Source organism: Nycticebus coucang, chromosome 5 (genome assembly GCF_027406575.1).
Source record: "Nycticebus coucang isolate mNycCou1 chromosome 5, mNycCou1.pri, whole genome shotgun sequence".
In the NCBI taxonomy this organism is placed as follows: Eukaryota; Metazoa; Chordata; class Mammalia; order Primates; family Lorisidae; genus Nycticebus; species Nycticebus coucang.
Window position 1 is genome coordinate 3,105,614 of NC_069784.1, and position 24,765 is coordinate 3,130,378.

The following is a 24,765-nucleotide window of genomic DNA, read 5'->3' on the forward strand; positions in this document are numbered from 1 at the left end:
TTATGCCAATATAATTAATTCTCATTATTTGCAGCAGTTATGTTCTTTGAAATCACCACTAGCATTGCGTTAGTTAATATGGAACCTTTGTTCCTAGTGGAAACCCAGGATTAGATTCCTGTAAGTCTAATATTTTAATCAACCAATCAGTATGTAGCCTTGTTTTATGTGTATTTCTATTTAAAGACACATTAGTTAATATATATTGTTTATTCACTCGCACTGAGCTCACAGCCAACAGCACAATCACTCTCGTCTGAGGAAGTTTATCTGACACATGCGTGATCTCTGAGGCAACAGGAAACAGCACCTTCACCCTGGGCTTGGTGGCCATTTTAAACAGTGAAACAAAAAGCAGAAAATGTGAAAAATGTGGCGCTAACAAATCCCCAAAGGACACTTGTTTACAGTAGGAGAGCTGAAACAAAATGGCAAAGTGTCACCCTGTTTGACCGTAGCTGGAAATGTGCAGGTTGGGCGACTCAAATATTACACCTCTCTGGGTGTGGCTGTGGATTGGAGGGCTGCCGATGAGTTTCAAGTAGGCAAATTTGCAAATATGGAATTGTGCATAATGCGAATTGACTCTATTTCCTTCTGAAGAGTCATTTGCACTCCTGATAGGTTTTGTGAAAATCACAGGCATTGTAGAAGAGGACGTCTCAGAAATATTTGCTAGTTTCCCCACCTACAGGCTTTCACGCACCAGTGTGTCACGGCTCCACCCTCCCATTTATTTCATCTAACATCCCGTGTGTAACTCCTGAGTATATGCTAGGCACTGCAATGGGTATTGCAGAGAACAAAAATGAACAAGGCAATTCCTGCTCCCTGGGAGCTCCTGGTTCAGGGGACGGAGTCAGGCACATAAACAAAATGAGCTAAGTTCAGTCATGGACACAGACACAGGGGCTTTGGGGACCACGCAGAGGAGGAAAGCCACTTAGCAAAGAAGGTGGTGCTGGCTAAGTCCTAAGGAAGCAGTCTGATTTAGTCTGCTGCAGGGTGGCAGAAATTGGCCGCTACTACTATGAATAATGTGCAAGAACAGCAGCTGTTAACAAAGGTTAATTAATTTGATTGAGAAGTCTCTGGAAACATAAGGTAAAATGACTAATTATTGATGATTGTAGCCTATATCTTTGTGAGAGTGCAGCTTTACTGTTCATCTCTAGCCCACCCTGGACTTCATAGCATGATGAATGCGTATTCCCTGTTTTACATGTTTTGTTAGAGAGGTAAGGATTTCATCTTGTAGTATTCACCAAGGTTAGCTTTCACATTAATGGTGAACTCCCCGCTCCCCAAGGTAAAAAGTGCTTTGTAGAAAACTCTGCAGAGGTAGAAATCACTGCTTGCTACATAATGCAGAGCTGGCAGCTGAATGTGTAGAGCTCAGCCCCTGCTTCCTGAGAGGGTTGTAGGCAGTTGGTTCTTTTATCAGTTTTGAGGAAAACTGTATACAAATTCCCCTAAGAGTATATGTAGTGTAATGTAATTTCAGCAAAAGTTTATTCAAAATCTATTTTGCTCAGTTAAACACTTTCTTTTCTGTCTTGTTTTACTCAGAAGCACAGATTGGAAGAGGACGGGTAATTGTCATCCTTTTTTAATATAAAGGTAATCTCACATATTTTCCTTTTCTAGGTGTTTACACTTATTATTTTTAATGTATTAGAAATATGCTAATTTGTATAAATTAAAAATTTATTAGTCTTCATTTTTAAAAAGTAATGTACAAGATTGAAATTAAAACAGTATCAAGGCTATATATATATACGTATTTTAATATTAAGACATAAGACTCCTTATATCTCTAAAATTCAGCAGCCACTATTTACCGATATCTTATAAATATCTTGCAGACATATTCTCTGCAGGTATCAACACATTTATTTAAATTTTAAAGGAGATCAGAGTGAAAAGAGACAGGATAGGCTGAATAATAAATCTCCTGGGAAGACAGTTCCTTCAAACTTTATTTTCTCCAAAAGGGAATGGTATACTTACAGTTCTTAAACTTACTAAGTACAAAAGAAACAAGTGGCCTTGAGATATTTAATTTTAATTTTAAGGCAAAGGGAACTATTATTAGTTGAGGGTGTGCTATCGGCACATTCTGTTCTAGCCACTACCCACGTTAGGTCTCCCGGGAGCTCTTCATGTCCTAAAGAGAGTGCCATTCCCAGACTTTGAGAAGACTGTATTCCTGAGAGAGTCCTAAAATCTGTAAGGTCTCTCACAGCTGTAAAGTTATGGAGCCACGATTAGGACTCAGTTCTGTAGGACCCAATATCTATGCTCATTTCGTGGATATTCTGTATCCCGTATGTTATGTTTAATATTTTTATTATGAATATGGATATGACAGTTAATAGGAGCTTAGCAGTTAAAAGATTCCTGATAGGGATCTCTACCTGCAAATTCACCCTTTTAAAACGTGTGATTAATGTCACTGTATTTGACATTACAAAGCCATAAATATTTAGTAGAGTCAAATCCCTGCACAGGCTAAAAAGAGCTTGGTCGGGGAGGCCTGCAGAGGGCACTGCTGCCCGCGAGTCTCTAAAATCCAACTTCAGCAGCTTCTTAAAAAATAATTACTTCAGCAACTGTCCATAACCGATTCCCAGAGTTAAATTTCAACCAACATTCAAGCGATTTATAAATTGTGTGTGATTTCTTCCAACTTATATTTGATATTGACATCTAATTGTCACCTTGCTGAGCAGTGAGTGTGATCAGAACTCCAGCAGTGGAAGGTGGTTCTGAGGGTTCAGACTCATGAGTGTCAATTCACGCTGGGAAAATGAAGAGATTTGGTGTCTTTGCTTAAGCATAAGGTGCTGTCTGACAAACCAGACCTCTTGGGAGTCAGAAGACAGATCAAGACTGGTGAGGTCTGAAGACTGATGTGGGCTTAGGAATTTCCAGGCTATAAATCCGAAAGCTAATGGAGACACCTGAGCACAAAAGCCAGCAGCTGTTGCTGGCGACCAGCAGGCAGGGCTTTTATCTCTGAAGTTTTGGTGTTATCCTGTGAATTTTTAAGGTAAGTTATTTCTGTTCTCTAGCTACTCATATAAGCTCGGCAGACAAAAGGAGAGCTACTTTTTCTTGGGTAGTTCAGAGTCAAAGTTCTAGAGACCAAATACTCCAAGATTTGCATATGGTTGTATCTGGATGTTAAGATCATAGATTTAAACTTTTTTCATTTATAAATCATCTATAATAAATAAATATTACTTTTAAATAAGAACCAATCAATAAATACTTAACTAAAAAATAACCAAAACTATTGTTGTCATTCCTTGGTCCCTCGCATATTAACATGGACCCTTTCCTGTTTGTTTTACTGCTAGGGGTGTTGTGGTGAATAAGGGGTGTTCCCACAGATCCACGCTTAGTGTTGAGTCAGAAATTTTGGCTGCACTTCTCTTTAGGAACGGTGCTTGGCCTTCCCCAAGGTTACATCTACTCCCCAGGATCAGCTCACACCCGGAGACTGGCTCACAGGAAGGTGCAAAAACCAGCCCCATTCCTTAACTGGGACCATTCTGAAAGGTCGTCCCTGCTCTGGAGCCCGGGGGACCAGCTGCGGCCTCTCACACAGCTGCACTGCAGTTCAAATTCTTACTCTGCCCCACCCCGCCTTCATCACTCCCTTACCAGTGTTGTTCCCAAGCAAATCTCCTAAACACAAACACTTGTCTCAGTATTGTGAGGAACACTACCTACAGCCGTGACACCGGCATAGTCCTGAGAAGACGGCACCAACTCCCGGCCGAGAGCGAATCTCCAGGATGATTTCTGATGGTTTTCTGGTTTGCACAGATTTTGATAATAAATCTACCTTCATTCTTTTCTTTTGTATAAGTTTTTTCCTCTGGCTGCTTTTTAAGATTTTTCTCCCTATTTTTCAGCAAGTTGATTGTGCTTGCCTTGCGTGCTTTTGTGTTTCTTTTGCTCGAGTTACTTGAGCTTCTGTGTGTTTGCGCTCTTGGCCACACCTGGAAAAATCTGCTATTATTCTAGTCAATAATCTTGTGCCCTCCCTCTTTCTTTTCAGCCTCCAATTGCCCAATTGCACATTATTCAGCTTCAGACTTTTACACAGATGAGGCTCTGTTCATTTTTTTTTCTGTACTTTGGTTTCTGTTGCTGTTCCCAAATTCACAGAATTTTTCTTCTGCTGTATCTAATTTGCTTATAAGCTTAATTTTTATTAATTTTTTTCACTTTGGATAGTGTATTTTTAATCTCTTAAATTTCTATTTGGATCTTTTATTTATATTACTACGTTCCTGATTTCCTTTCCATCCTGGAGTATATTTATAATAATTTATAACTCTTCTAAAAGCTGTCTTTTTATTCCAGTATCTCTATTGATTCATTTTCCCCTGGCTGTGGGTTAGATTTTTCCTTTCATGGTTATTTCTAACTGGATGCTCAACACTGTGGTGTTTACATAGCTGGATGCTGGATTTTGTTTCATTTCTTGAATGTGAAACTTTGGGCATACAGTAGGTTATTTGAAGAATAATTTGAACATTTTAAGGTTTGCCTTTAAGATGTTAGGGTAAATCTATAGAATGTTTGTTCTAGAACTAATTTTGTCCTGCTAGTAAAGCACCGCTCTTTGGAGGATGCCACCCAGTGTCCCATGTCACACGGTCTCTCCGTTCCAGCTGGGGGATGTGAATTATTCCCAGCTGTGCAGTCCAGGGACCCTTTGGCTGACAGATTCCCGGTCAGTCTTCTCTTGGTCTCATTAATTACTACTCATTACTTTCATACCAGGCCAATTAATTCTCAGCAAAGACCTCTAGGAGATCTTTGACAACAAACCTCCGGGTTTGTTTTTATTCTCTTTTCTGAACGCCGAGACCACTGGGCTTTATTTTGGTTCCTTCACCTGTAAACTGGCTTCAGGCAATAATGTGGTGTAATTGGAAGGCTCATCTTCTTTTTCTCCAATTAGCACTAAATACTGGGGATAGTAAATAATTTCTGTGAAGAGAATTACAATTTATAAATAACCAGGCATCATCTGATCTTGTGGAGCCTGGGCATCCCCAGCTGGCCAGACTATTTCCCATCCTCTCTCTAAATCCATCTCCTTCCCACTGCCCTTTATTCTCCGCAGTTGAATTTGATTCTTACGTCCTGAGAACGCAAAAGCAATCAGAATAATTTCTACATGCAATTAACACTGAATTTACCAGTCCAACCATCTGCATTTGGACTTAAGATATTCTGCTTTTCTTGTTAGAAGGTACTCTGTCCATGCCCAGCCTGGGCTCAGCCGTCCGTACTCGCACACTGGGCCCCATGTGCACATGGCTTCTGAAGATACCCACTCTTTCTTTCCTCATCAAAGTTCCCCTCACTACTAGATCAAAAACATTCAACCACTATGTACAAGAATCTTTGTCTCAAAACTAAAAACAGCTTACTAAGCTTCATCAACTCTTCATAATTTGTTTTGGTTCATGTGTCAAAGCAATTGAGAGGACTACATTTTTGCTAAGATTCCAGTAACAATAGCTACTATTTAGAGTGCTCATTCTATGCCAGACGCCGTGCTGAACCTTTCACATGCATTATCATACTTAATCCTCACAACCGTCTTAAAAGAGGGGTACTGTTGTAATCTTTATTCTACGGATAAGAAAACAGGGGCTTAGAGAAGCTGACTTATCTGAGGTCTCTAACTGGCTAAGAGCACAGGAGGTTGCAAACCTGACTCAGAGTTCCCGTTGTTCAAGTGTTAAACCAAGTATTTTGTAATCTCAATCACATGCACACTAGTGAAAATGAAAGTTTACTGTCTTTATATTTATATATTTAATGTCAATAAATACAAAAATTGTTACAAACTTGCAGTATTTTTAATCTCAATTTGTAATATAATTCACATTATCACATACCTTCAAACAGGAAAAGTTTTTGCATACAAACACCTTAGATAGAATACTAATTTGGCCTAATAATTTTATAGTCAGGGTTTCTGGGCTGAAGGTAGTATTTATAATTTGTCCACGTTTATAAAAAATAAGATTAAATGGAATATTGTCATTGTATAGGCTGAGACTATGAAATTACATTTAAAAATCAGAAGTCATTAAATATTAAAAGAGTTTGTTACTTTCCAGACATTATATATTTCTTTACACTTATGGAATAGATATCAAAAAAGGTAGTCCGTGGGCATACAGACTGTTTAAAACTCCCCAGGTGATTCTAATGTGTACCAGTTAAAAACTGCTAGGCTAGAGAGGACGCCATAATCACAGAAGTAAGTCTTCAGCCGAAGGGTTCCTTGTGTCTCAGCTTCAGTGAGTGTATTGTTATTTTAAGCATCAGATAAGCGTATCTCCCTTGATTAGAAAATAAATAAGGGAAGATATTTTCTGTTTTATTCATCATTATCTCCACATATTTGGAATGATGAAAGGCACACAGCAGGTGCTAAATAAATATCTTTTAAGTGAACACATGATTGCCTTATCCTTTTTAAATCACCACCTTCTAGTTGATTATGAAAATAAGAATTCAAAATCTATTGAATAAGGGGCAGCACCTGTGGCTCAGAGAGTAGGGTGCTGGCCTCGTATACCGGAGGTGGGGGGTTCAAACCCGGCCCCGGCCAAAACAAAACAAAAAAACTGCCACAAAACAAAATAATAATTCTCAAAATATATTGAACAAATGACTGACTGAAACAGCTAAGATAATGTTTAAGGCAAAACCAAAATCTTATATGTACATTTTAAAAATTCATGCATATATAAATAGATCAAAAGCAGACAGGAAAACATGCAAAGGAGTGCGATATTTAGCAGGTGAGATTAACTCCCTGGGCTTTCTTGTGTTCTTCACATCCTTACACTTGGAAACTAAGAGGTGACCCTGAACAGCTAGTCCCTGGCTGATTATCTATGAACTTGCACGCATACAGACAGGTAAGTCTTCTTTTAAAAAGAGAATTACAGCTTAATCTTGACGGATAGAGCTCAATTTTCAAAATTCAAGTAAATACAATTGTACTACACATCATGATAACTTTTCCTTCTGGCTCTGTTAAAAACAGAAGATGGTGTCCAGTTGAAGCATTTGGCATCACCACTGCTGTGTGCGGTCAGTTAGGGTCCAGGAGGAGATCCAGGAGCTTCTTAGCAACCTCACGTTGAGAACCCACTTTGGCACCTCCCTACACAACGTGTTTATGTGGAAAGCCCTGCTAGTAAGGGACTTGCTGCTAGTAGCTGGATTCTCAGACACAGTCCCATTCGCCAGAGCCCCCTGAGGGCAACAGACTTTAACTCCACTAGTATCTCAAACTCCGGAACTTCGGCTTCCTTAAGTTCAACATTGGCTGCTTGATTGCAGGCTTGTCACCAAAAAGTGCTGCTTCGCTCTCTGTAGTTGGAAATCTTTTCCGATATATCAAGGGATATTCCTTCTGAAACTGAAAAATGAGGTAAGGAATTAGAGAGTATTCAAAATTATTTCCCCAGCTGAAGCCAGTGCTTAACATTTTATTAGAATTCAGTGCCTTCTCAAAGAAGTATTATAGAAATGAGAATGCTTTAATTCTATCCTCACCTCTCCGTCTCTATTTTCTTACATCAAAGTACGCTATACAATCGCTTAGATCGCGGCTAGCCTTGCCATTCCAGGAGCCTCTTCTGCTGCTAACCCCCCCTCAGTTCCAGATCATCTCCTTTCCCACTGGTAAAGTCTATGAAGGTTGCAAGGATGTAGTCTAGTTTACATCTGAGTGTCCTAGACTGGAATTGGATTTCTAGAATCTCAAGTCAGCTGGGTTTTTAGAGCTAAAAATTCTAAAGGATAGTGTTGAGTCAAACATATATCTTATAATCCAATTTTATAATTGCTTTCCCAGGCTAATCTATGCTATAATTATACAAAACACAGGCAGTAATGATGAGTATCTATTACTATTATTATTGTTATTTTAAAATTCAGGATGAGTAAAATCAGGCAGACAAGTATTTGGAAGCAGTTTAATGTATGTGAAACAACCAGGAACAGTGTTTTAAAAAATATTTACATGATTGAAAACTTGTTAATTCTTTTACCTGTTTTAGTTTTTTTCTTTTCTCCTTTAGAGGTAAATTCTTGTTTTTAATAATAGTTTCTAAGAGTTCTGCAATTGCAGCTTGAGAGGTAGAAACTTTCTGTTCATCAAACTCCTGAGCACTTATCTGCTCACAGTATGAGTAAACTGGCAAAGGAGTGACTTGTCCGTCTCCAGGATTTTTAATCTGTAGTGACCAAAAAGACTCCAGTCTGTTAATTCCAGTTATGTTCTTACACAGCTAAGTGTTTTTGATGACATCGACTACCTATTATTTTGCTATCAAATATTCAGCACATTAAGAAATCTACAGATTGGGTAGCGCCAGTGGCTCAGTGAGTAGGGCGCCCGCCCCATATACAGAGGGTGGTGGGTTTAAATCCGGCCCCAGCCAAACTGCAACAAAAAAAAAAGCTGAGCATTGTGGTGGGTACCTGTAGTCCCAGCTACTTTGGGAGGCTGAGGCAAGAGAATCGCCTAAGCCCAGGAGTTGGAGGTTGCTGTGAGTTGTGTGACGCCACAGCACTCTACCGAGGGTGACAAAGTGAGACTCTGTCTCTAAAAAAAAAAAAAGAAATCTACGGATTATGCAGGAGAGCAGTAATAAACCAGTAAGATTTAAATCCCAGCTCCACACCAGTTACTAACAAGCTCTGTAGCCTTCAGCAAGTTATTTTATTCTTCTAACTATACAACAGCAAATTAAGTGCCATTTTAATTTTAATTCATCCTAAAATACTAATCTTGTGAATTTATGTCCACTTTGCCTCTAGCAGACGACCAGGACATTCCCGGACCCGAACACTTCTAGTTCTCACATACTGGATTCGAGGCCTAGAGGCACAGGCAGAGCCAATGACATCCGTTGATAAAAGACAGAAATTGTCGGGGACGGTCTAAATTCCAGCAACCCAGGGCGACGGCAGAAGGGCATGTACAGGGAGAACCCCAACACAGCTGCAGGGTTGGAGGTGGCCCTCTCCTCCTGCTGCTCCCACACTTTCTTCCCACTTACCCCTCTACTCTCACCTTTTTCAAAGAACAAATTCTCCTCTAATCTCTGCAGAGACAGAGAAGGATCCTCCCTCCATTCTACTGACTCTCCACTTCCCAAAGGATATCCATTCAACCTTGATGGGGCCAGTCAAGGGTCTGTACTTAAAACTTTCCAAGTTAGAAATGGACAGAGAGCTCTTTGCCTTGAATTACAGATGGAAGATTGTGAATCCTTATTGTAGGGAGGAGCCATTGTCAAACACAGGAGCAAAAGGGAAACAGGTGATGGAGGGGTAGACAAGAAGTCTTCCAGCTATTTAAGACCATGATCTATCTGTCTGCATTCCTGACCTTCACAGGCTGTTTACATGAGCTGATAAAGTCGCCCTTTTTGATTAAGCTAGTTCCAGAGTTTTCCACTTGCATCTGACTTGCAGAGAACTTTAAGACTCACAACACTTACATGTCCCTTTTTTAAGTAGTCAAGATGTTTCTCCACAGCAGTCTGTAAGTAAGAGGGTACTTGAAGAATTTCCTGATGATGATCCATTAAGAAAGAAACTAATCTTGCAGCCAGAAGCTCATCAAGATCCACTTCTTCAGCACAGCACAGCACACACCGAGAAAAAGTGTGTATCATCTAGAGACACATTAAAAGATATGAATATAAAAACCTAAGGTTTCTTATATGTATATTTTGGAATATCAGCAATTTTCAGGCAGCATTATGTGAAGTATTGAGATAAAATGATAAGCAGACTTCAGCTTAAAAATGAGGATAATAATTTATACTGTTAGAAAGGTAAGGATTCTATTGTGCTTAAGTCCTTTATGAAGTATTTCCTTAATATGATTCTAAAGGTTTTAAAAAGACTTAGGTTTTTCTTTAATTTTGCCACAGTTTTATCAGTAAACTACCACAGGTCCTATTAACACAACATAGATACTTGAGCTTAAAGATTATTGGAGAACAATAACTTATTACATTATATGAATCCCACAAAAAATACAAACCAGGAGAACATAGTAGAACCTCCGTAAATTGACCACCTGAGGGATTATAACAGACTGGTCACGTGCAGAGGCGGTCAGGACCTGGGCCTGCTGGACACGCACACGCATGCTGCTGTCTGGTACCCTGGAGAGGTGGTCACCTTAGGGAGGGGTCACCGTGGAGGTTCTTCTGTAGACCCGTATAACATACAGAGTGCCTGCACTCAAACGTGGCTGCAAAGTTGGCATCATTACCTTTTGAAACTTAGGAAAACAGTTTCTAATGCTTATTTTATTAATCTTCAAACAGCAATTTAATACACTGATTTTTAAATCCCATCACAATGAGTCTTCAAATCCTGGGATAAATTTTGTTTCAAAACTCATTACTCTGGTTCATATCCATATGAGCCACTAACTATAACACACACACACTCCTCATTCTAAAATAATTAAGAATATCAGAAATCTATTTTAAGTATTTCATACATAGTAGATGATTAAAATAGCTACAGAAGTGAAATATTTCAGTTTTATTCTTATATATCAGACAGGTTTTCCTATCTCCTTCTAAGGCTCAGTCCTCAGCTTTTTGCTTTTTTCCTACCTTCTCAGCCTTGAAGAGCTCACCTGCTCTCACAGCTTTAACTGTCATCTCCATTTAGATGACTCAACACAGGAGCCTTCTGACCTGACCTTTCTCACCAGGCTCACATTTCCCCCATTGGTTGGATCAGTTTCACTTGGATGTCCTATTACTTCAAATCCAAAAAGTTCAAAATGAAAATCAGTACTTTCCCACTCTTCTCTCTAAACATCTTCCCCTATAAATTTCCTATGTTTTTCAATAGCGCCATAACAATTGAAGACGAATTCTCCTTCTGTGTTGGTCTCTCGTCCTGTCCTTGATAATCAGTGGAGAATGAGGCATGCTCCAGGTCCCTGTCACAGAACCTCTTGCCAGTTAAGGCTGAGGCTGCTTGGCAGCAGTGCCTCCTAAAACTGCCCACATGGACCCACTCCCACCAGCCTGCTCTCCAAAACACTCTAGCTGACTGTAGGACGTCCCATTAGTTCTCTGCTTCTGCAGTTAGTGTCCTTAAGTTGTCAACGGCACCTGCATCTCCTTCCCTTCCCCATGGATGGAGTCGGCACAAGGCAACATGGCACCGTCTGATTATCTGGCCACTTACTGAAGTGCCAGAGGATGAGTAAGGGGCAAAGTCTCCGTTAAGATTAACACCGAGAAGTGGAACGCTAGCACACTGCACAAAGGGTCAGTGCTGGTAGGAGAGGTCAGAGGTCAGGAGCCTTCCTAACCAGGGCACCACCCGCGTAGTACTTTTACATGGTTTAGTTTTTCTTTTTTGTTCATGAACCATGACTTGTTCTTTCAATGAGAATTCAACTTACCAGTGACCTTGTACCCATTGCGTCATGGAGTTTAGGCAGATCCACATTTTGACTCATTCGGGAAATCATACGCATTAAAAGCTGAAGCTTCCTACGATTTGGTGGGGGGAGTAACAAACAGCATAGCTGCAGGGCGTCGATGGCGACCCTTTCTAAGTGAGGTTTCAGCAAACCTAGAAGGCAAAGATCCCCACCCCACCCCAGGCATCAGTGATACCAGCTGCTTTCACACAACCAGTATATACAGTTACATAAAGGAATAAAATAATATCTTAGTATTACATTTATCTTAACTATTGCTAGAAATTTCTAAATTTTTCAAAAGCACAGTAAGAGTCTGATTATTTTCTTTATAACCAATTTCTAAGTATTAAATTCCTTCACTTATTATAAGTAAAATGACTCAGAATAAGTGAAATTGAAGGAAAAGAAAATAGAACAAGTCTTAGTTATGCCATGACAAAAGTCTTGTGCAATAATTCCTCTTGAAGGAAAAAAATTAAGCAACTTTGGAGAAGAAAAGCCAGGTAAGCAAAGCAGAGTTAGTAAACAGTGAGAGTTAACCCTGCGTGCATTGAGAGCAACAGCCTTACTTTGGGTGCCAGTCAACACAGAAGCAGCTGAAGGGGAAGCGTTTTCTGTGAGTTCTACTGTGCTTTTGCAGAGTCTTTTATTGACTGTGATACGAGACTCTCCGAGTTCACGTTCCATAGCTGTTTGCACACTTGTGCTGCCTTGTCCAAGATTTGGTTTCATGATAATTTCAGCCACTGGCATATTGATATAACTATTTCTTCTTGTACTGCTTCTCAAAAGCAAACTCTGAGACCTACAGAGCTGTTTTGACTTGCATTTCCTATTATGTAACTCCTCTTGGTCTTGAACAGTCAGAGCAGAGCTTCTCTTAAAGCCAGCACTGAATGGCTTTTGAATACTTTCCTCTGAATGAAGACTGAATTGGAATTCTTGTTTGGGCTTAGATTCTAAAAAATGTTTATTAATTTGTCCTTCTATGTTCAGAACAGATTGATGGAAGACACTGGATGTCTCTTTACTCGAACTCCCTGGTACATCTACAATTCCTTCCAAAGAACAGCACCTGGGTTTGGCATTAGAGGACAGAGCGTGCACACTACGTAAGCCCATTAAATTGTGACAACTTCCGCCCATGATGTCATCAGCGCTCACTCTTCTGCTTTTTAAATTAACTAGCTGCATGTTCTCAGCACAGCTTTCTTGAAATCCTTGACCACTTATCTGTAGTCTCTCAGTGGGATCTGATTCTTCTTTGTTTTTGTCTTTATGAAGCAGACTGAGAAGAAGACACTCAGTTGATTTGAAGGAATTCAAATTGTTTACGTGAAAGGTTTTTGAAGATTGTGGATGGTCTTGGACTTTATGTGTCCCACTGGGTCTATCTGAAACTGTGATGTAGCCACAAACAACTACCAGGAAATGAAACAAAAATTAAGATGCAACTGTACATCATGGACAAAAATAAAATAACAATAGTAAAGTTAAAAAATAAAGCATCACTGTGGTGTATATGGTTAGTATATACGAACAGCAGTTGCTTAATCAGAAGCCACACACAGGACACATGCAGCATTCAGGCACAAACGTGCAAGGCTGAGGAGTGGTTTTCCCATTTGTGATATAAATGACTTTAAAGCAATTATTTCAACAGCCTAGTTAAATAGATTAAGCCAGAATACATTTCAAGATAACTATTCTCAGTCCACAAGTACCTGAAATCTTTTAATTATAAAACACCTGTGGTGCAATGAAATGTATATATTTGGTCTTTGTGCTTGGTTCCTGGTATGAAGGTCCTAAACTCTTAGAATTCCCTAAATGATGAAAGTCTTTTGTTATTCATAACAAGCCTATTTGAGCATACCTGGATCTATGCTAAAGTGCTCAGGGCTGGCCAGGTTTAGAGTTGGAACTTTCATTGCCACCTACAACCTCCTGAGAGGAGGAGGGGAATGGACATTGAGCTCAAAGAACAACCACCAGTGATTTCATCAATGGTGCCTAAAATGAAACTCCATTTGAAACTCTGAAACTAGCAGGCTTGGCATAGAGGGTTAGTGACCGTGGGACGTGTTGGAGGGTGCTGTGTCTGAGAGGGCTGGAGGCTCTGGGTCTCCCCAGTCCCGCCTGTGCCTCTCTTCCATCTGGCTATTCTTGTGTTCTATCCTTTATCATAAACTGATAATCATCAGTAAAGCCCTTCTCTGAGTTCTGTGAGTCACTGTAGTGAATTATTGAACTCGAGGCAGGATAAAAAGAGCCTCAACTTGGTACTTGGCTGAGCAGAAGTGTGAGCAGTCTGGGAGCACATGTGCATCTGGCCACTGCCGTGCGGGCGGCCTTGGGGAACCGGGCCTCACCCTGTGGGATCTAGTGTAGAGCTGAGGTGGCTTGTAGGACATGCAGTCGGTGTTGGGGAGAACTGACCCTGGAACACATTTGAAGACTGGGCGATGATACAACAGCAGTCACAGTATCACTGAATTTCAAAGTAATAGAAAGCCTGCCACTTCAATTATGAAAAACCCGAAAACTTAAATAAATTTAAATAAGCAAAATCCATACATACCCAAAATGTTCACAAATAATTCATAGTATTCAAAGGTAAGAAGAGGTTCAGGGAGATCTAGAAAATAATCTGCAATTGTTCTAAATACATCGCGTTCAAAGCCAGCATAAGTGGGATTATTCACATCATTACTTCTTGGCCCTAAGTGGGAGAAGGCAGAAGAAAGACACAAAATATATTTTAATTTAAATACGATTGTTAAATATAATTATACCTGTATTTCATGAAAAAGCTCATGAAAATTCTGCCACAATTCAAAAATTTAAAGGGCGTGTACATCTCATTTCTTCCTATAATCTTTTTTCTAGAAACCACAGTGAACAGGCAATTATCAGCTTTTAATTTAATAGTTATACACCTGAAAAACTGTACATAAAGCAAAATTTTAAATATCATATTTTAAAAGCATTAGGGAAGTCTATTTAGTGAGATTTTACTGTAATTCATTTTGTGAAGCAAAGAATATTTGGATAATGCAAATAATTCCTCCAAATTGTCTTTTGTAAATTTACATTTTCATAAATAAATTTTGCCTGACATGAAGCATTCCCTCAATGAATTTAAATGATATCTTTATATTGCTGTTTCTTTATCTTAACACAACTATTGAAATAATCATTCCTATTCATTATTATTTTTCACAGAAATAAGATCTGATCTCATTTTATAGATAAGCAAATTAAGGCTCAGAATAATTTGCCTAAGATGAAAGAAGCCTTCAGTAGCAAAGTTAAAATTAGAACTTAGAGCAGTGTAAAATGAGAGCAAGGCCCAGGACTTTTGGGTCCAATAACATTTAAAATGTGGTCCATGGATTACATACATCAGAATCTTCCAATGTTCCTATTAAAAATACAAATTCCTCTACACAGACCAGAATAGAAATTCACTGACTTGGCAAGGTTTGCATCTGGTTCACTAACTGGTTTCAAACCTTCACGCTAAGACAGTGGTTCTCAACCTTCCAAAATGCCACAGCCTTTTAATACAGTTCTTGTGGGTCACAACCCACAGGTTGAGAACCGCTGCTCTAAGGGGTCCTGGTGAAAAGACTCCTGACCTACTGAATCAACTGAATTAGTGTCTTTGGAAAGTCTCCCAAGTGACTGGATATGAATTCAGGTTTTAGAGTCACTATAGTATCTTGCAAGTTAAAGTCTCTGTTTTCCCAAACCTAAATATTTCTTACTTCCCTGTCTGACCAAACTTGAATGGTCAACACTGAAAAAGGGATCCAGAAAACAGTTCAAGCCAGGGCCAGAGGCTCACTCCTGTGATCCTCCACTCTGGGAGGTTGAGGTGGGAGGACCCTTGAGCTCAAGAATTTGAAACAAACCTAAAAGCAAGAGTGAGACCCCATCTCCACTAACACTAAAAATAGAAAAAGTTAGCTAGGGTTTGTGGCGGGTGCTTATAGTCCCAGCTACCCAGAAGGCTGAGGCAGGAAGATTGCTTGAACCTAGAGGTTGGAGGTTGCCATGAGTTAGGCTGACACCATGGACTCTACCCTGGACAACAGAGTGAGACTCTGTTTAAAAGAAAAAAAACTAGAAAAAGAAAGAAAAAAGTAATTCTCATACACACGCAATAGTTTAAGGGCTAATATGAATTTTATGTAGAGCAAAATAGTTTTCTAAGGATATAAGAAATATTCTTAGTATGTCGAGTAAAAGATTTGATAATCACTAGAAAGTTTTCTAAGACAAACAGAAATTTTGTTTTTTTTAGTATTAAAAACATGTAATTTAGTTAAGAGAATCTAGGCTTGAGCTATCACTTCTTTGCATTAAACTCTTTAAGCCAAGCTTTCTCCACGGGAGGAGACTGACTGCCGATTCCTGCATCTCCCCCGACTACTCTGGGGAAGGAATAACCAGTAACGTCAGAGTCTTAGTACTGCCTTTGGCTAAATCCAGTGTTGTGAATCCAGTAAGTAATATTTGGTATTATTTGGGTGTAACATGAATTGGGAAGACACAAACCCCTACAGCCGGGAGGCCAGAGAGACCCTGCCCTGCACGCAGACACCCTGGTACTGTACGCTGCTCACCTGAGTTGCAGGAGCCAAGGAAAGAAAGAAAAGGCAGGAAGAGAAACTCAGAAGTAAACTTGTGACCAAGATCTTTTCCTTAATTGATAAATGAAACTTTCCTGTAAACTTACATTATTTAATTTTCTCACTATTTATTCTGTCATTTATCTATTGACACCCAGTGGACAACAAAGGAATATGAACGTATTCTGAGCATTTATAAAGCCCCAACAGTATTTCAGAAAATATTATTAAGAACCAGAAAGCGACATTTGTAACTAAAATTATTAAAGTATAATTTACTATGTGATGATTTAGAAGACTATACCTTTGTACATTTCACAAATTATTTTTGAAAGCAATTACATTTTGAGCTTCAGTTATAAAAATCAATTATCACTGATCACTATGGAAAAACCCAATAAATAAAATGCTCAAAAAAAATTGCTGATTAATGAAAAGTGATCTTTACATGTTGCATACCACTTGAATTTGAAACTGTGTACATAAAATGGCTAGCGGACAAGAGTGGGCTTCACGAGACACTTCAGTTCTGGTTGAAATCCACTTACAAGCTGCCATGTGAACTCTGTCCCTAAAAATCCTTTGAGATCTTCAGACCAGCATATGATTTTATGATTTATCTGAATTGAGCCATAAGTGATGGGCTTAAATTAAAAAAATCTCCTTCCATGTAGAAAAAATTAAGGGCTCCATAATGTAATACATTCTACTAGACTTTCATTTAAACATCAAGAGAAATAATATCACTTTAACTTTATCAAGACTTTTATAAGATATTTTTAAAATTTCCTTGGTTCTTGTTAAATAACATCAATATGAAATATGTATCTTATTTCACTTACAATTTGCAAGGCACTTCATGGCAGATAATACCCAGTGAGGAAGGTCATCTACACACACAAAAAAATTAATATCGTTTAGTAAATCACATAATTTTTATCACAGTATGTTTTGAAACTCCACATTTATGGGTAATGATATATATACACACATACATGTTATGTATTTATACCTAGGTACATGACTAGGATTAAAAACTATTATATGTTTAACAAGATGTAGGGTCAAGTCAATACTTTAAAACATAAAAAGTTTGACAAAGTTATAGAGATCTTGAATATGACTCTATTCACATTAGATAAGACAAATTAGCTAACCCCAAATCCAAGGTGAGTTATTTTCAGGGGTGTTCAGATATAAACTGCGACCACCACCCCCTCATCTGCTCTGAGCCTGCCCACTGCTGTGCCACCCGACTATTACTGATTCTGATGAGAACTATGACTAAAACGGTCTTTCAGGGGCTTTTACAGCAAGTCTTTTACAACTGCTCACTAGCAGTTTTTCAACACAAACACACAAACCACGAATATATCCTACTTGACTTGAAAAATTTATGGTTACAAGGAAGAGAAATCTAAATGAGGGCACATACTCTTCAGTATGTTATTCTAGGAAGGGACTGGTCCAAAGCCACATGCATACGCCACACAGCAAACTCATCAGTTTTGATGTTTACATTTTGTTCCTATAATTACTCAAAGTTCTTGCTCATACGAAGAAATCCAAAGTACATGTCAGTTAATTCTATAGACAGCAAGTTATAAAAAATTGAGTGAACATTTTGAGAGTTTGATACATTTCTTACAATCTAAGTTTTTTTTTTTTTTGGCCGGGGCTAGGTTTGAACCCACCACCTCCGGCATATGGGACCGGCGCCCTACTCCTTGAGCCACAGGTGCCGCCCCACAATCTAAGTTTTTTAATGCATCTAGATTGAATCATCTACACCTTCAATCAATCAGTGCCCTTCAGAATTCTCATCTTGAAAGCCTGGGCTCCTTTTGTTGTGTGCTACTGTGGTTTGGCAGGCATGTCTTGACCCAGTGAAGCTGTATGTAACTACTCACGTAAGCCTCAGGGACGCGTGGACCTTCATGTTCCATCTTATCTCTAAATCTCTAGCACAATGCCTGACATGCTGTAGGTCCACACTAAAAGTGTGGTTACAATAGTTTTTATTATACTTACATGCCTTCTCAATGTTTAACCCTGTCATTTTGTTAAAATAATGTATGAGGCTACCTTGGTAGCTAAAATATTTCTATAAACCTATAATTTATTTCAGTCTTATTACTAAAGTACCTATGATGATAAAACGATAGCCCCTCTGATGCTCCCCTCAATTAAAGTATTTTACTTTCTATATTTGGGTGTCTCTACACCCCTTATAACTGTAACCTTTGTTAGCAAGTTTGAAAACATTCTCATTTCTGCTATTAACACCAACCTGCTTTGTCTTGCAGTACAACCACTCCGTGTCTACTTGTGTTGGCCACGTTGTACATTACATACTGAGGAATTATTTGTCTTGGATTTATGAATTCTTCCAGAGATGGCACACCTAAAATGGTTTGCAGGCTAAATGAAAGAATATAATTTTTTTCTTCATAGAATAAGTAGGATAGATTATACATGTGAATATGACTAGCTAACATATAAAGCCATCAGTGTATTTTATTTTTCTTTTCACTAAACCACTTTCGAATATATTTATCTCAACACTCTTTGAAGGATTCCAATATGTACCCTAATGAAACACTCCACCCATTTCTACTGTACGAGTTACAGCAAGAGCATCTACTAAGAAACACACATACACAGGTTAGACCCTAAGCTTGGAGAGTTACTCTTCTTATTCATTTGCATATTTTGATCAAAGTGTCAAAGTAATAATCAAAACACTTCAGGAACTTTACAAAAGCGAATTTTATCTTACTAGATCAGAATAATATATCGCCAAACTTCTTCAACATCTTCTTGGCTTATTTCTCTATTATGGACTAAATTTTCTTGATCTTCATTAATTATTTCGTCCTTTATTTTTTCTACATTTTCCTAAAAAAAAAAAAAAAAGAATTATTTTGGTTAAATCTGTCCTACTCAAACTCAAACACAGAACAGAATCCATTTCTAATCTACCACTATCAGTCCTGTCTATAATATAACCCATCAGCTAGAAGGCTCATGTTTCCTGAAGAAATAAATGCAACAAATAGTCATGAAGTTTTTGGCTTTGCAGCTATCCCCACCACTCTCAACTCCATTTAAAAGAAAACACACTGGGATTATACAAACACCATTTTCAAGTATGTCTTACTACCATTTTTGTCATTGTTTCCATGGGTTCTCAACAACTTTACACATCCATTTTTAGAATTAATGAGGAGATTTTAGTATTGGCTTTAAATATTAACATATCATTTACTTTTAATGATTCTGTTATTAAGTAGACTTAAACGAGTGACTAGTAAAAAGATGTTTTACCTGAGAGAAATGTAATCCATGCTTTTTAGTTCTACGAGATAAGTTTCGTAATTTAAAAGTACTATCTTTGTCTTTAGGAAAGTTATCTATGCTGCTTTTTCTCAATTCTGGATGTCTTCGTGGGAGAGGTTTAAGTGGAGAAGTTGTAGGAAACCTGGTTTTAAAAATAGTAAGCAATTAAAAACACGTAAGATCAGAAACAAATGTTCAGAGCCTGCTTAAAAATCACAAAGAGAACCTCATTTATTGACATTAGCAAGAAATATTTCATATAAATTAAATTTTCCGATTAAACCTTTTAAAATTATTATAATAGTTTCCTGCTTTCTTTAGACTATTGTACATATTTTACCTTTATTTCTGTGTAATTAAGGGTTTTTACGGGGGTCATTTCTGTTGAAGAGGTACTCTGTAAACACAAATGGCTCTAGAATGCAAAATTGGTTTCTGTTGCTCTTTTTGGTAATGCTTTTTCTCCTTTCATTTTAATATAAAGATATATTCAAAGATATAAAAAGTGCAGAAAGTAACACAAACCAGTATCCATGTTTGTTAACTAGCAACAATGCAATTGTTGACATTTTGCTAGACTTCTCTTAAAAAAAAAAAAAAATTCTTTGCTAGTTCATTTTTGTCCCCTTTCCTAAGAGAGGAAACTATTAATCTATAATATTATAAGTATAAATGTTTACTTACTGTATTTCTTGCTTTAGTACTTTTACTAAATATATACAAACAACATGTGGTTTGGTATTTTTTCACTTGGTGGTATCGTTTGTCTATTACACGTTCAGTTTACATGTACGTTTTTAGTGATGTCAGAAGTTCTTTTTTATTTCACCGTCACATAAGTATTTTCTTCTATTCTCTTTTAAGAGTTTTATTTTTCATACTTAGGTATTTAACCCATTGTGATTTATACCAAATCCCCACATTCCATATGTGTGGGTTTATTTGTTTTCCTAGTACCTAACTGTACTGGGTTAATTTAAGTCCAGATATAAGGTAAAGCATTTAAGCATTTCTCTTTTCCTTGTTTTTCAAAGTCTCCTTAGATTTTTACCTAATGAATTTTAGAATCTGCATGTCAAATTCTACAAAAAACTATATTAGGATTTTTAATAAAAATGCACTGAATTTATATACAGACTTGGGAATGACTTTCATCAACATGGGTATTGTCTCCATTTTTTCTCTTCAATACAATTTAATAATTTTCTCCAAAAAGGTCTTACACATTTTTGGTAAAATTTATTTCTAGGTATTTTATGTTGGCCAAAGAGAATCAGAAAGGTTCCAAAGAGGAAACTACACAGCTGAGATTAGAAGAAATGTGTAAACGTACTAGTCTGACAAATGTGTACAGTGATTTAAGGTGGAAGGATGTTTCAGGCAGACAATAAGATTGGTTAAAGCAGGGTCTTGGTTTCCTCATCTGTAAAAGTAACTAACATCTACTCTGCTTGGCTATCACAGGGATTAAGTAAGACAACTTGTAAATTATAAAGCAGAGTTTCTGGTATATGATAACTGCTTAGTAAGTATTCTCTTTAATGTATGGTATATTTCTTCTGTTATCTATTACATAAAGTTTGCTATTATCACATGTTTTCTTAGGTGATAGTAAATTATGTCATTTGAAGGCAAGGACCCATAAACTTGTCTTATAATTTTAGAATCTATGAAACTATGTCAGTAATGATGTCCTTGAAATGTTATAAGGCTTTTAGAATATGCAGAAGTGATAATATCTCACTGGTTCCCTCTCAACTCCCTAGTTCATTGTACAGGGCTGTCAGGAATGTAACCAGCCATGTATGTCCCCATTTTTCATAGTATGTGGTTGGATACTTTCTGGACAGCCCTCACATATGCTAACATTTAAAAAGTTTGAATTTTACAGCAATTAACATTCACCTTATAATTTTTCTAAATGGACTAAAGAAATTATTAATATTATTTCTCTTGAAGAAGCTGCCATTTCACTGAAAGCACAATTAGAGAGAAAACTTCACTGTGTTCAGTTTTGTGGTTACATATCTACTCAGTACCTGAACAGCTGACTGTTGTCATCAAGATTTTCTGATCCCCACCTGCCTTTGATATCTTCAATCACATGATTCTTAAGAAATTTTCTCAGTAGTTGGACAGTCTGTTGTCTTGTAACTTCAGGACCAAAATTGCTGTTATTTCTTAATAGGTCATAAAGCCAATCTACGGCTTCTCCCGCTGTGAAACAATTGCCATATTTTTTAAAGTGTTGTCTGTGTTTTCTTAGAGGCATTCCTGCTCGAAAAGATGTGGTGATTTCATTCCACTGTAAAAAGAAGGAAAATATTTTTAAAAAGTTAAATAAAAATAAGATCTCTAGCTGATGTGAAATACACTAGGCAGCTTCACATGGTGGCTCAGGCCCAGAATCCCAGCACTTTGGGAAGCTGATGTGGGAGGATCACTTGGGCCCAGGAGTTCAATACCAGCCAGGGCAGCATTATTTTCTTGTCTTTTGAAAAATAAAATACATTAGGCCAAGAAAATTCTTTAATTCACATCTGATTACATCATAAAAATTCACCTTATTTGTGTTACATAAAATTTTATATCTCACATTGATTGCTTTTACAATAATTCTAGTGCTGTAGTAACGTCTTTTTTTTTTTTTTTTCTAAAATCACTTCATTGGCTGATCAGTTTATTTAGCAACCTGGGAATAAGGAAAAAGAGCTGTAATACTTCTCAATAGAGAACGCATTTCTTCCTGACTTTCAAATCTCAACTGATGGTAACAAATGATGGTAGCACTGTGCTTTACGTTCATAATTTCACTTTAATTCTCACAGTTCTGTGAATAGCTGCTGTTATCTCATTTTTCACAAGGAGATGGATGCACAGAGATTAGTAATTTGAGCAAGGTAATGCAGCTCAGCGACAAGCCTAGGCATTCCAACACAGCTTGACCAGCTCTAGAACCTCTTCTCTCCGCCACTGTGCTGCTCAAACAAAACTTAAGGCAGGCAGTAGTTTTACTGGTAAAAGACCTTGAATGTCAAAATAGCTTCTATATTTATTAATGCTGTAGTATCTCTTTTGTGAAGATTCATACAGTGAACAAAGAACAGATGGGGTAAACGAAGCAAGCAGTAATACGCTTTTTTTTTGAGACAGACTCTCTGTCACAGCAACCTCAAACTCCTGGGCTCAAATGATCCTCTTGCCTCAGCCTCCTGAGTAGCTGGGGCTACAAGCATCAGCCACAACATCTGACTATTTTTTTAGAGACAGCGTCTAGCTCTTATTCAGGCGGTCTAGAATTCGTGAGCTCAGGCGATCCACTGGCCTGGGCCTCCCAGAGTGCTGGGGTTACAGATGTGAACCACCATGCCTGGTCTTCCATTGCGTATTTTTAATGACCCTGTGACATACCTACATTTTTAAAAGCTACAGATATTTTCTAAAGTGTGCCCAAATCAGCCAAACCTTCAGGTGTGTGACAGCTCTCACAGTGTGTATGAAGGTGGTGGTGGATAGAATAAACATAATGCTTTTTAGTCAGAAAATGAGACATTAGAGATCAAGAAATCTAATTTGTAACCCTAGCTATGCCACTATTAGCTAGGTTACCACTTACCCTACCTATGGGTCCTGGTATCAAAACACAGAATTTGAAGGCTGAAAACATGACTGCATTCTTTTCTCCCCACATCTTCCCATTTCACACATTTATTTATTGAAAAACTTAACGTTGAGCAGCCCATTACTTACTGTCCTGAGGTTTCTGCAGTAAACGAGATTACAGATGCGGTCAGGTGTTAACAGTGGTTTTAAGAGTGGACCCTGGTATGAGGCTACCGGGTACTTACCTAAAGGGCTTGTTGTAATGATGTAACGATTTAATGCATGCAAAGCACCAGTAAGTATTAAGTTTTCTTTTTTTGGTGCTTGTACTATTTTCATCTAATTTTATGACTTGTTAAGCAACAGGACGACCTGAATTCTACCCTTTATATTGATGGAATTCTATCCTTTATAAAGGGTAGACTTTAACTTCCTGAGCATCTGGAATCCACATCAATTTCACCCTACCAGGAAGACATGGATTCTTCTAGCCCTGCGGTTAACGCTCCCTGACTTCGGAAGAATCAGTTGACTGCTGTGAGCCTCAGTGTCCACCCCGGGAGAGCAGGCGCCCAGTGCCTGGTCACCTGAGAGGACTCCCGAGAGCACGACTCGCTCGTGACCCCACGGATCGCAGCTCTCGGGCAGCAGACAGCGGCCGGCACCGGTTGGCCCTGAGCCGTGGAAACCCGCCCAGCGGCTCCGGGGCGTGCGGGACCGAGGGTCCCAGAGCCCGGGGGACGCGCGCCCCCTGCGGCCCCAGCAGCGGTGGCCGGTGCCCTAGAACTGCTCTGCGGCCACGTCCTGCCTCGGATCGCACCGACCTACGTGCCAGACCGCCCGACTCGGGCCGGTGGCCGGCCTGTGCCCACAGCGCTCGGACCTCGTCCTCTTTCTCAGCGGTTCGGGCTCTGGGGGAGGACCGGGCTGAGCCGGCGCGCCGGGCGGCTGCAGTCCGGACGTTCCACGACGCCCCAGTCCCGGGTCGTCCGGCAAAGACAGAGCGACCTGTCCTTTCGCGGCGCTCCCCTTTGGGCCTGGGACACCGCAGGGCGTGAGGGCAAAGTCCCTGAGATCCTACAAGTGGAGGAGAGGCGCCTCCAGCAGGGTCCCCGCGCCGGCCGGCCATCGAGCCCAGGGGGCCCGGGACCCATCACCACCCTGGGTAAAACCGCCACCCGTCTCACGCAAATCGGGCGGCCGCCGCCAGCCCGCGGCCGGTCTCGTCGATCCGCCGCGTCTTACCAGCTTGGTGGCCCGGTAAGGCCCGGGAGGCCCGCCCCGACCCTCCATGGGTCCGTCAGCGCCCGGCGGCGGCCATGGCTGCGGCCAGTCGAGACACAACCGTCGGCCCCGCGGCCGATTCGAACACCCCGGAGGGCCGCGCTGATTGGCCGCGCCGCCGGGTCACGTGGTGCGGGGCGTGGTCGGGCGGCGCCCGCGGCTGCCGAGGTGACTCGGCGCTGTCCCCGGGCACCTGGGGCGGCCTGGCCGGCGCCGCCTCTTCCCTTCCGCGGGTCGCCGCGCGGGGGCGACGTCTCAGCGCTCGGGAAGCCTGGGGAAGTTCACCTGCAAACCGGGTGGTTTGAGGTCCAGCCTTTGGTTCCAGGAGATTTGAAATTTTAAAACAAAAGGAAAACCGGCTTTTCTGCCTGG

The 24,765-nt window shown here is 39.5% G+C and overlaps 1 protein-coding gene across 2 annotated transcripts; it reads right to left on the reverse strand.

The window, feature by feature from the left end:
- Positions 1 to 5,842: 5,842 nt before the first annotated feature.
- Positions 5,843 to 24,472, reverse strand: DEPDC1 (DEP domain containing 1). Of its 2 annotated transcripts, XM_053592631.1 has the most exons (12): positions 24,355 to 24,472; positions 21,546 to 21,811; positions 19,495 to 19,648; positions 18,947 to 19,065; positions 18,458 to 18,588; positions 17,010 to 17,057; positions 14,112 to 14,252; positions 12,100 to 12,951; positions 11,507 to 11,679; positions 9,564 to 9,740; positions 8,106 to 8,291; positions 5,843 to 7,471 (listed from the first exon to the last, which is right to left on the reverse strand). In XM_053592631.1, exons 1-12 carry the CDS (start codon positions 24,400 to 24,402, stop codon positions 7,331 to 7,333), a joined length of 2,436 nt encoding a protein of 811 aa, XP_053448606.1. In that variant the 5' UTR covers positions 24,403 to 24,472; the 3' UTR covers positions 5,843 to 7,330. The 2 variants fall into 2 exon arrangements, with proteins under 2 accessions (XP_053448606.1, XP_053448604.1); XM_053592629.1 differs by lacking the exon at positions 12,100 to 12,951.
- Positions 24,473 to 24,765: the final 293 nt, after the last annotated feature.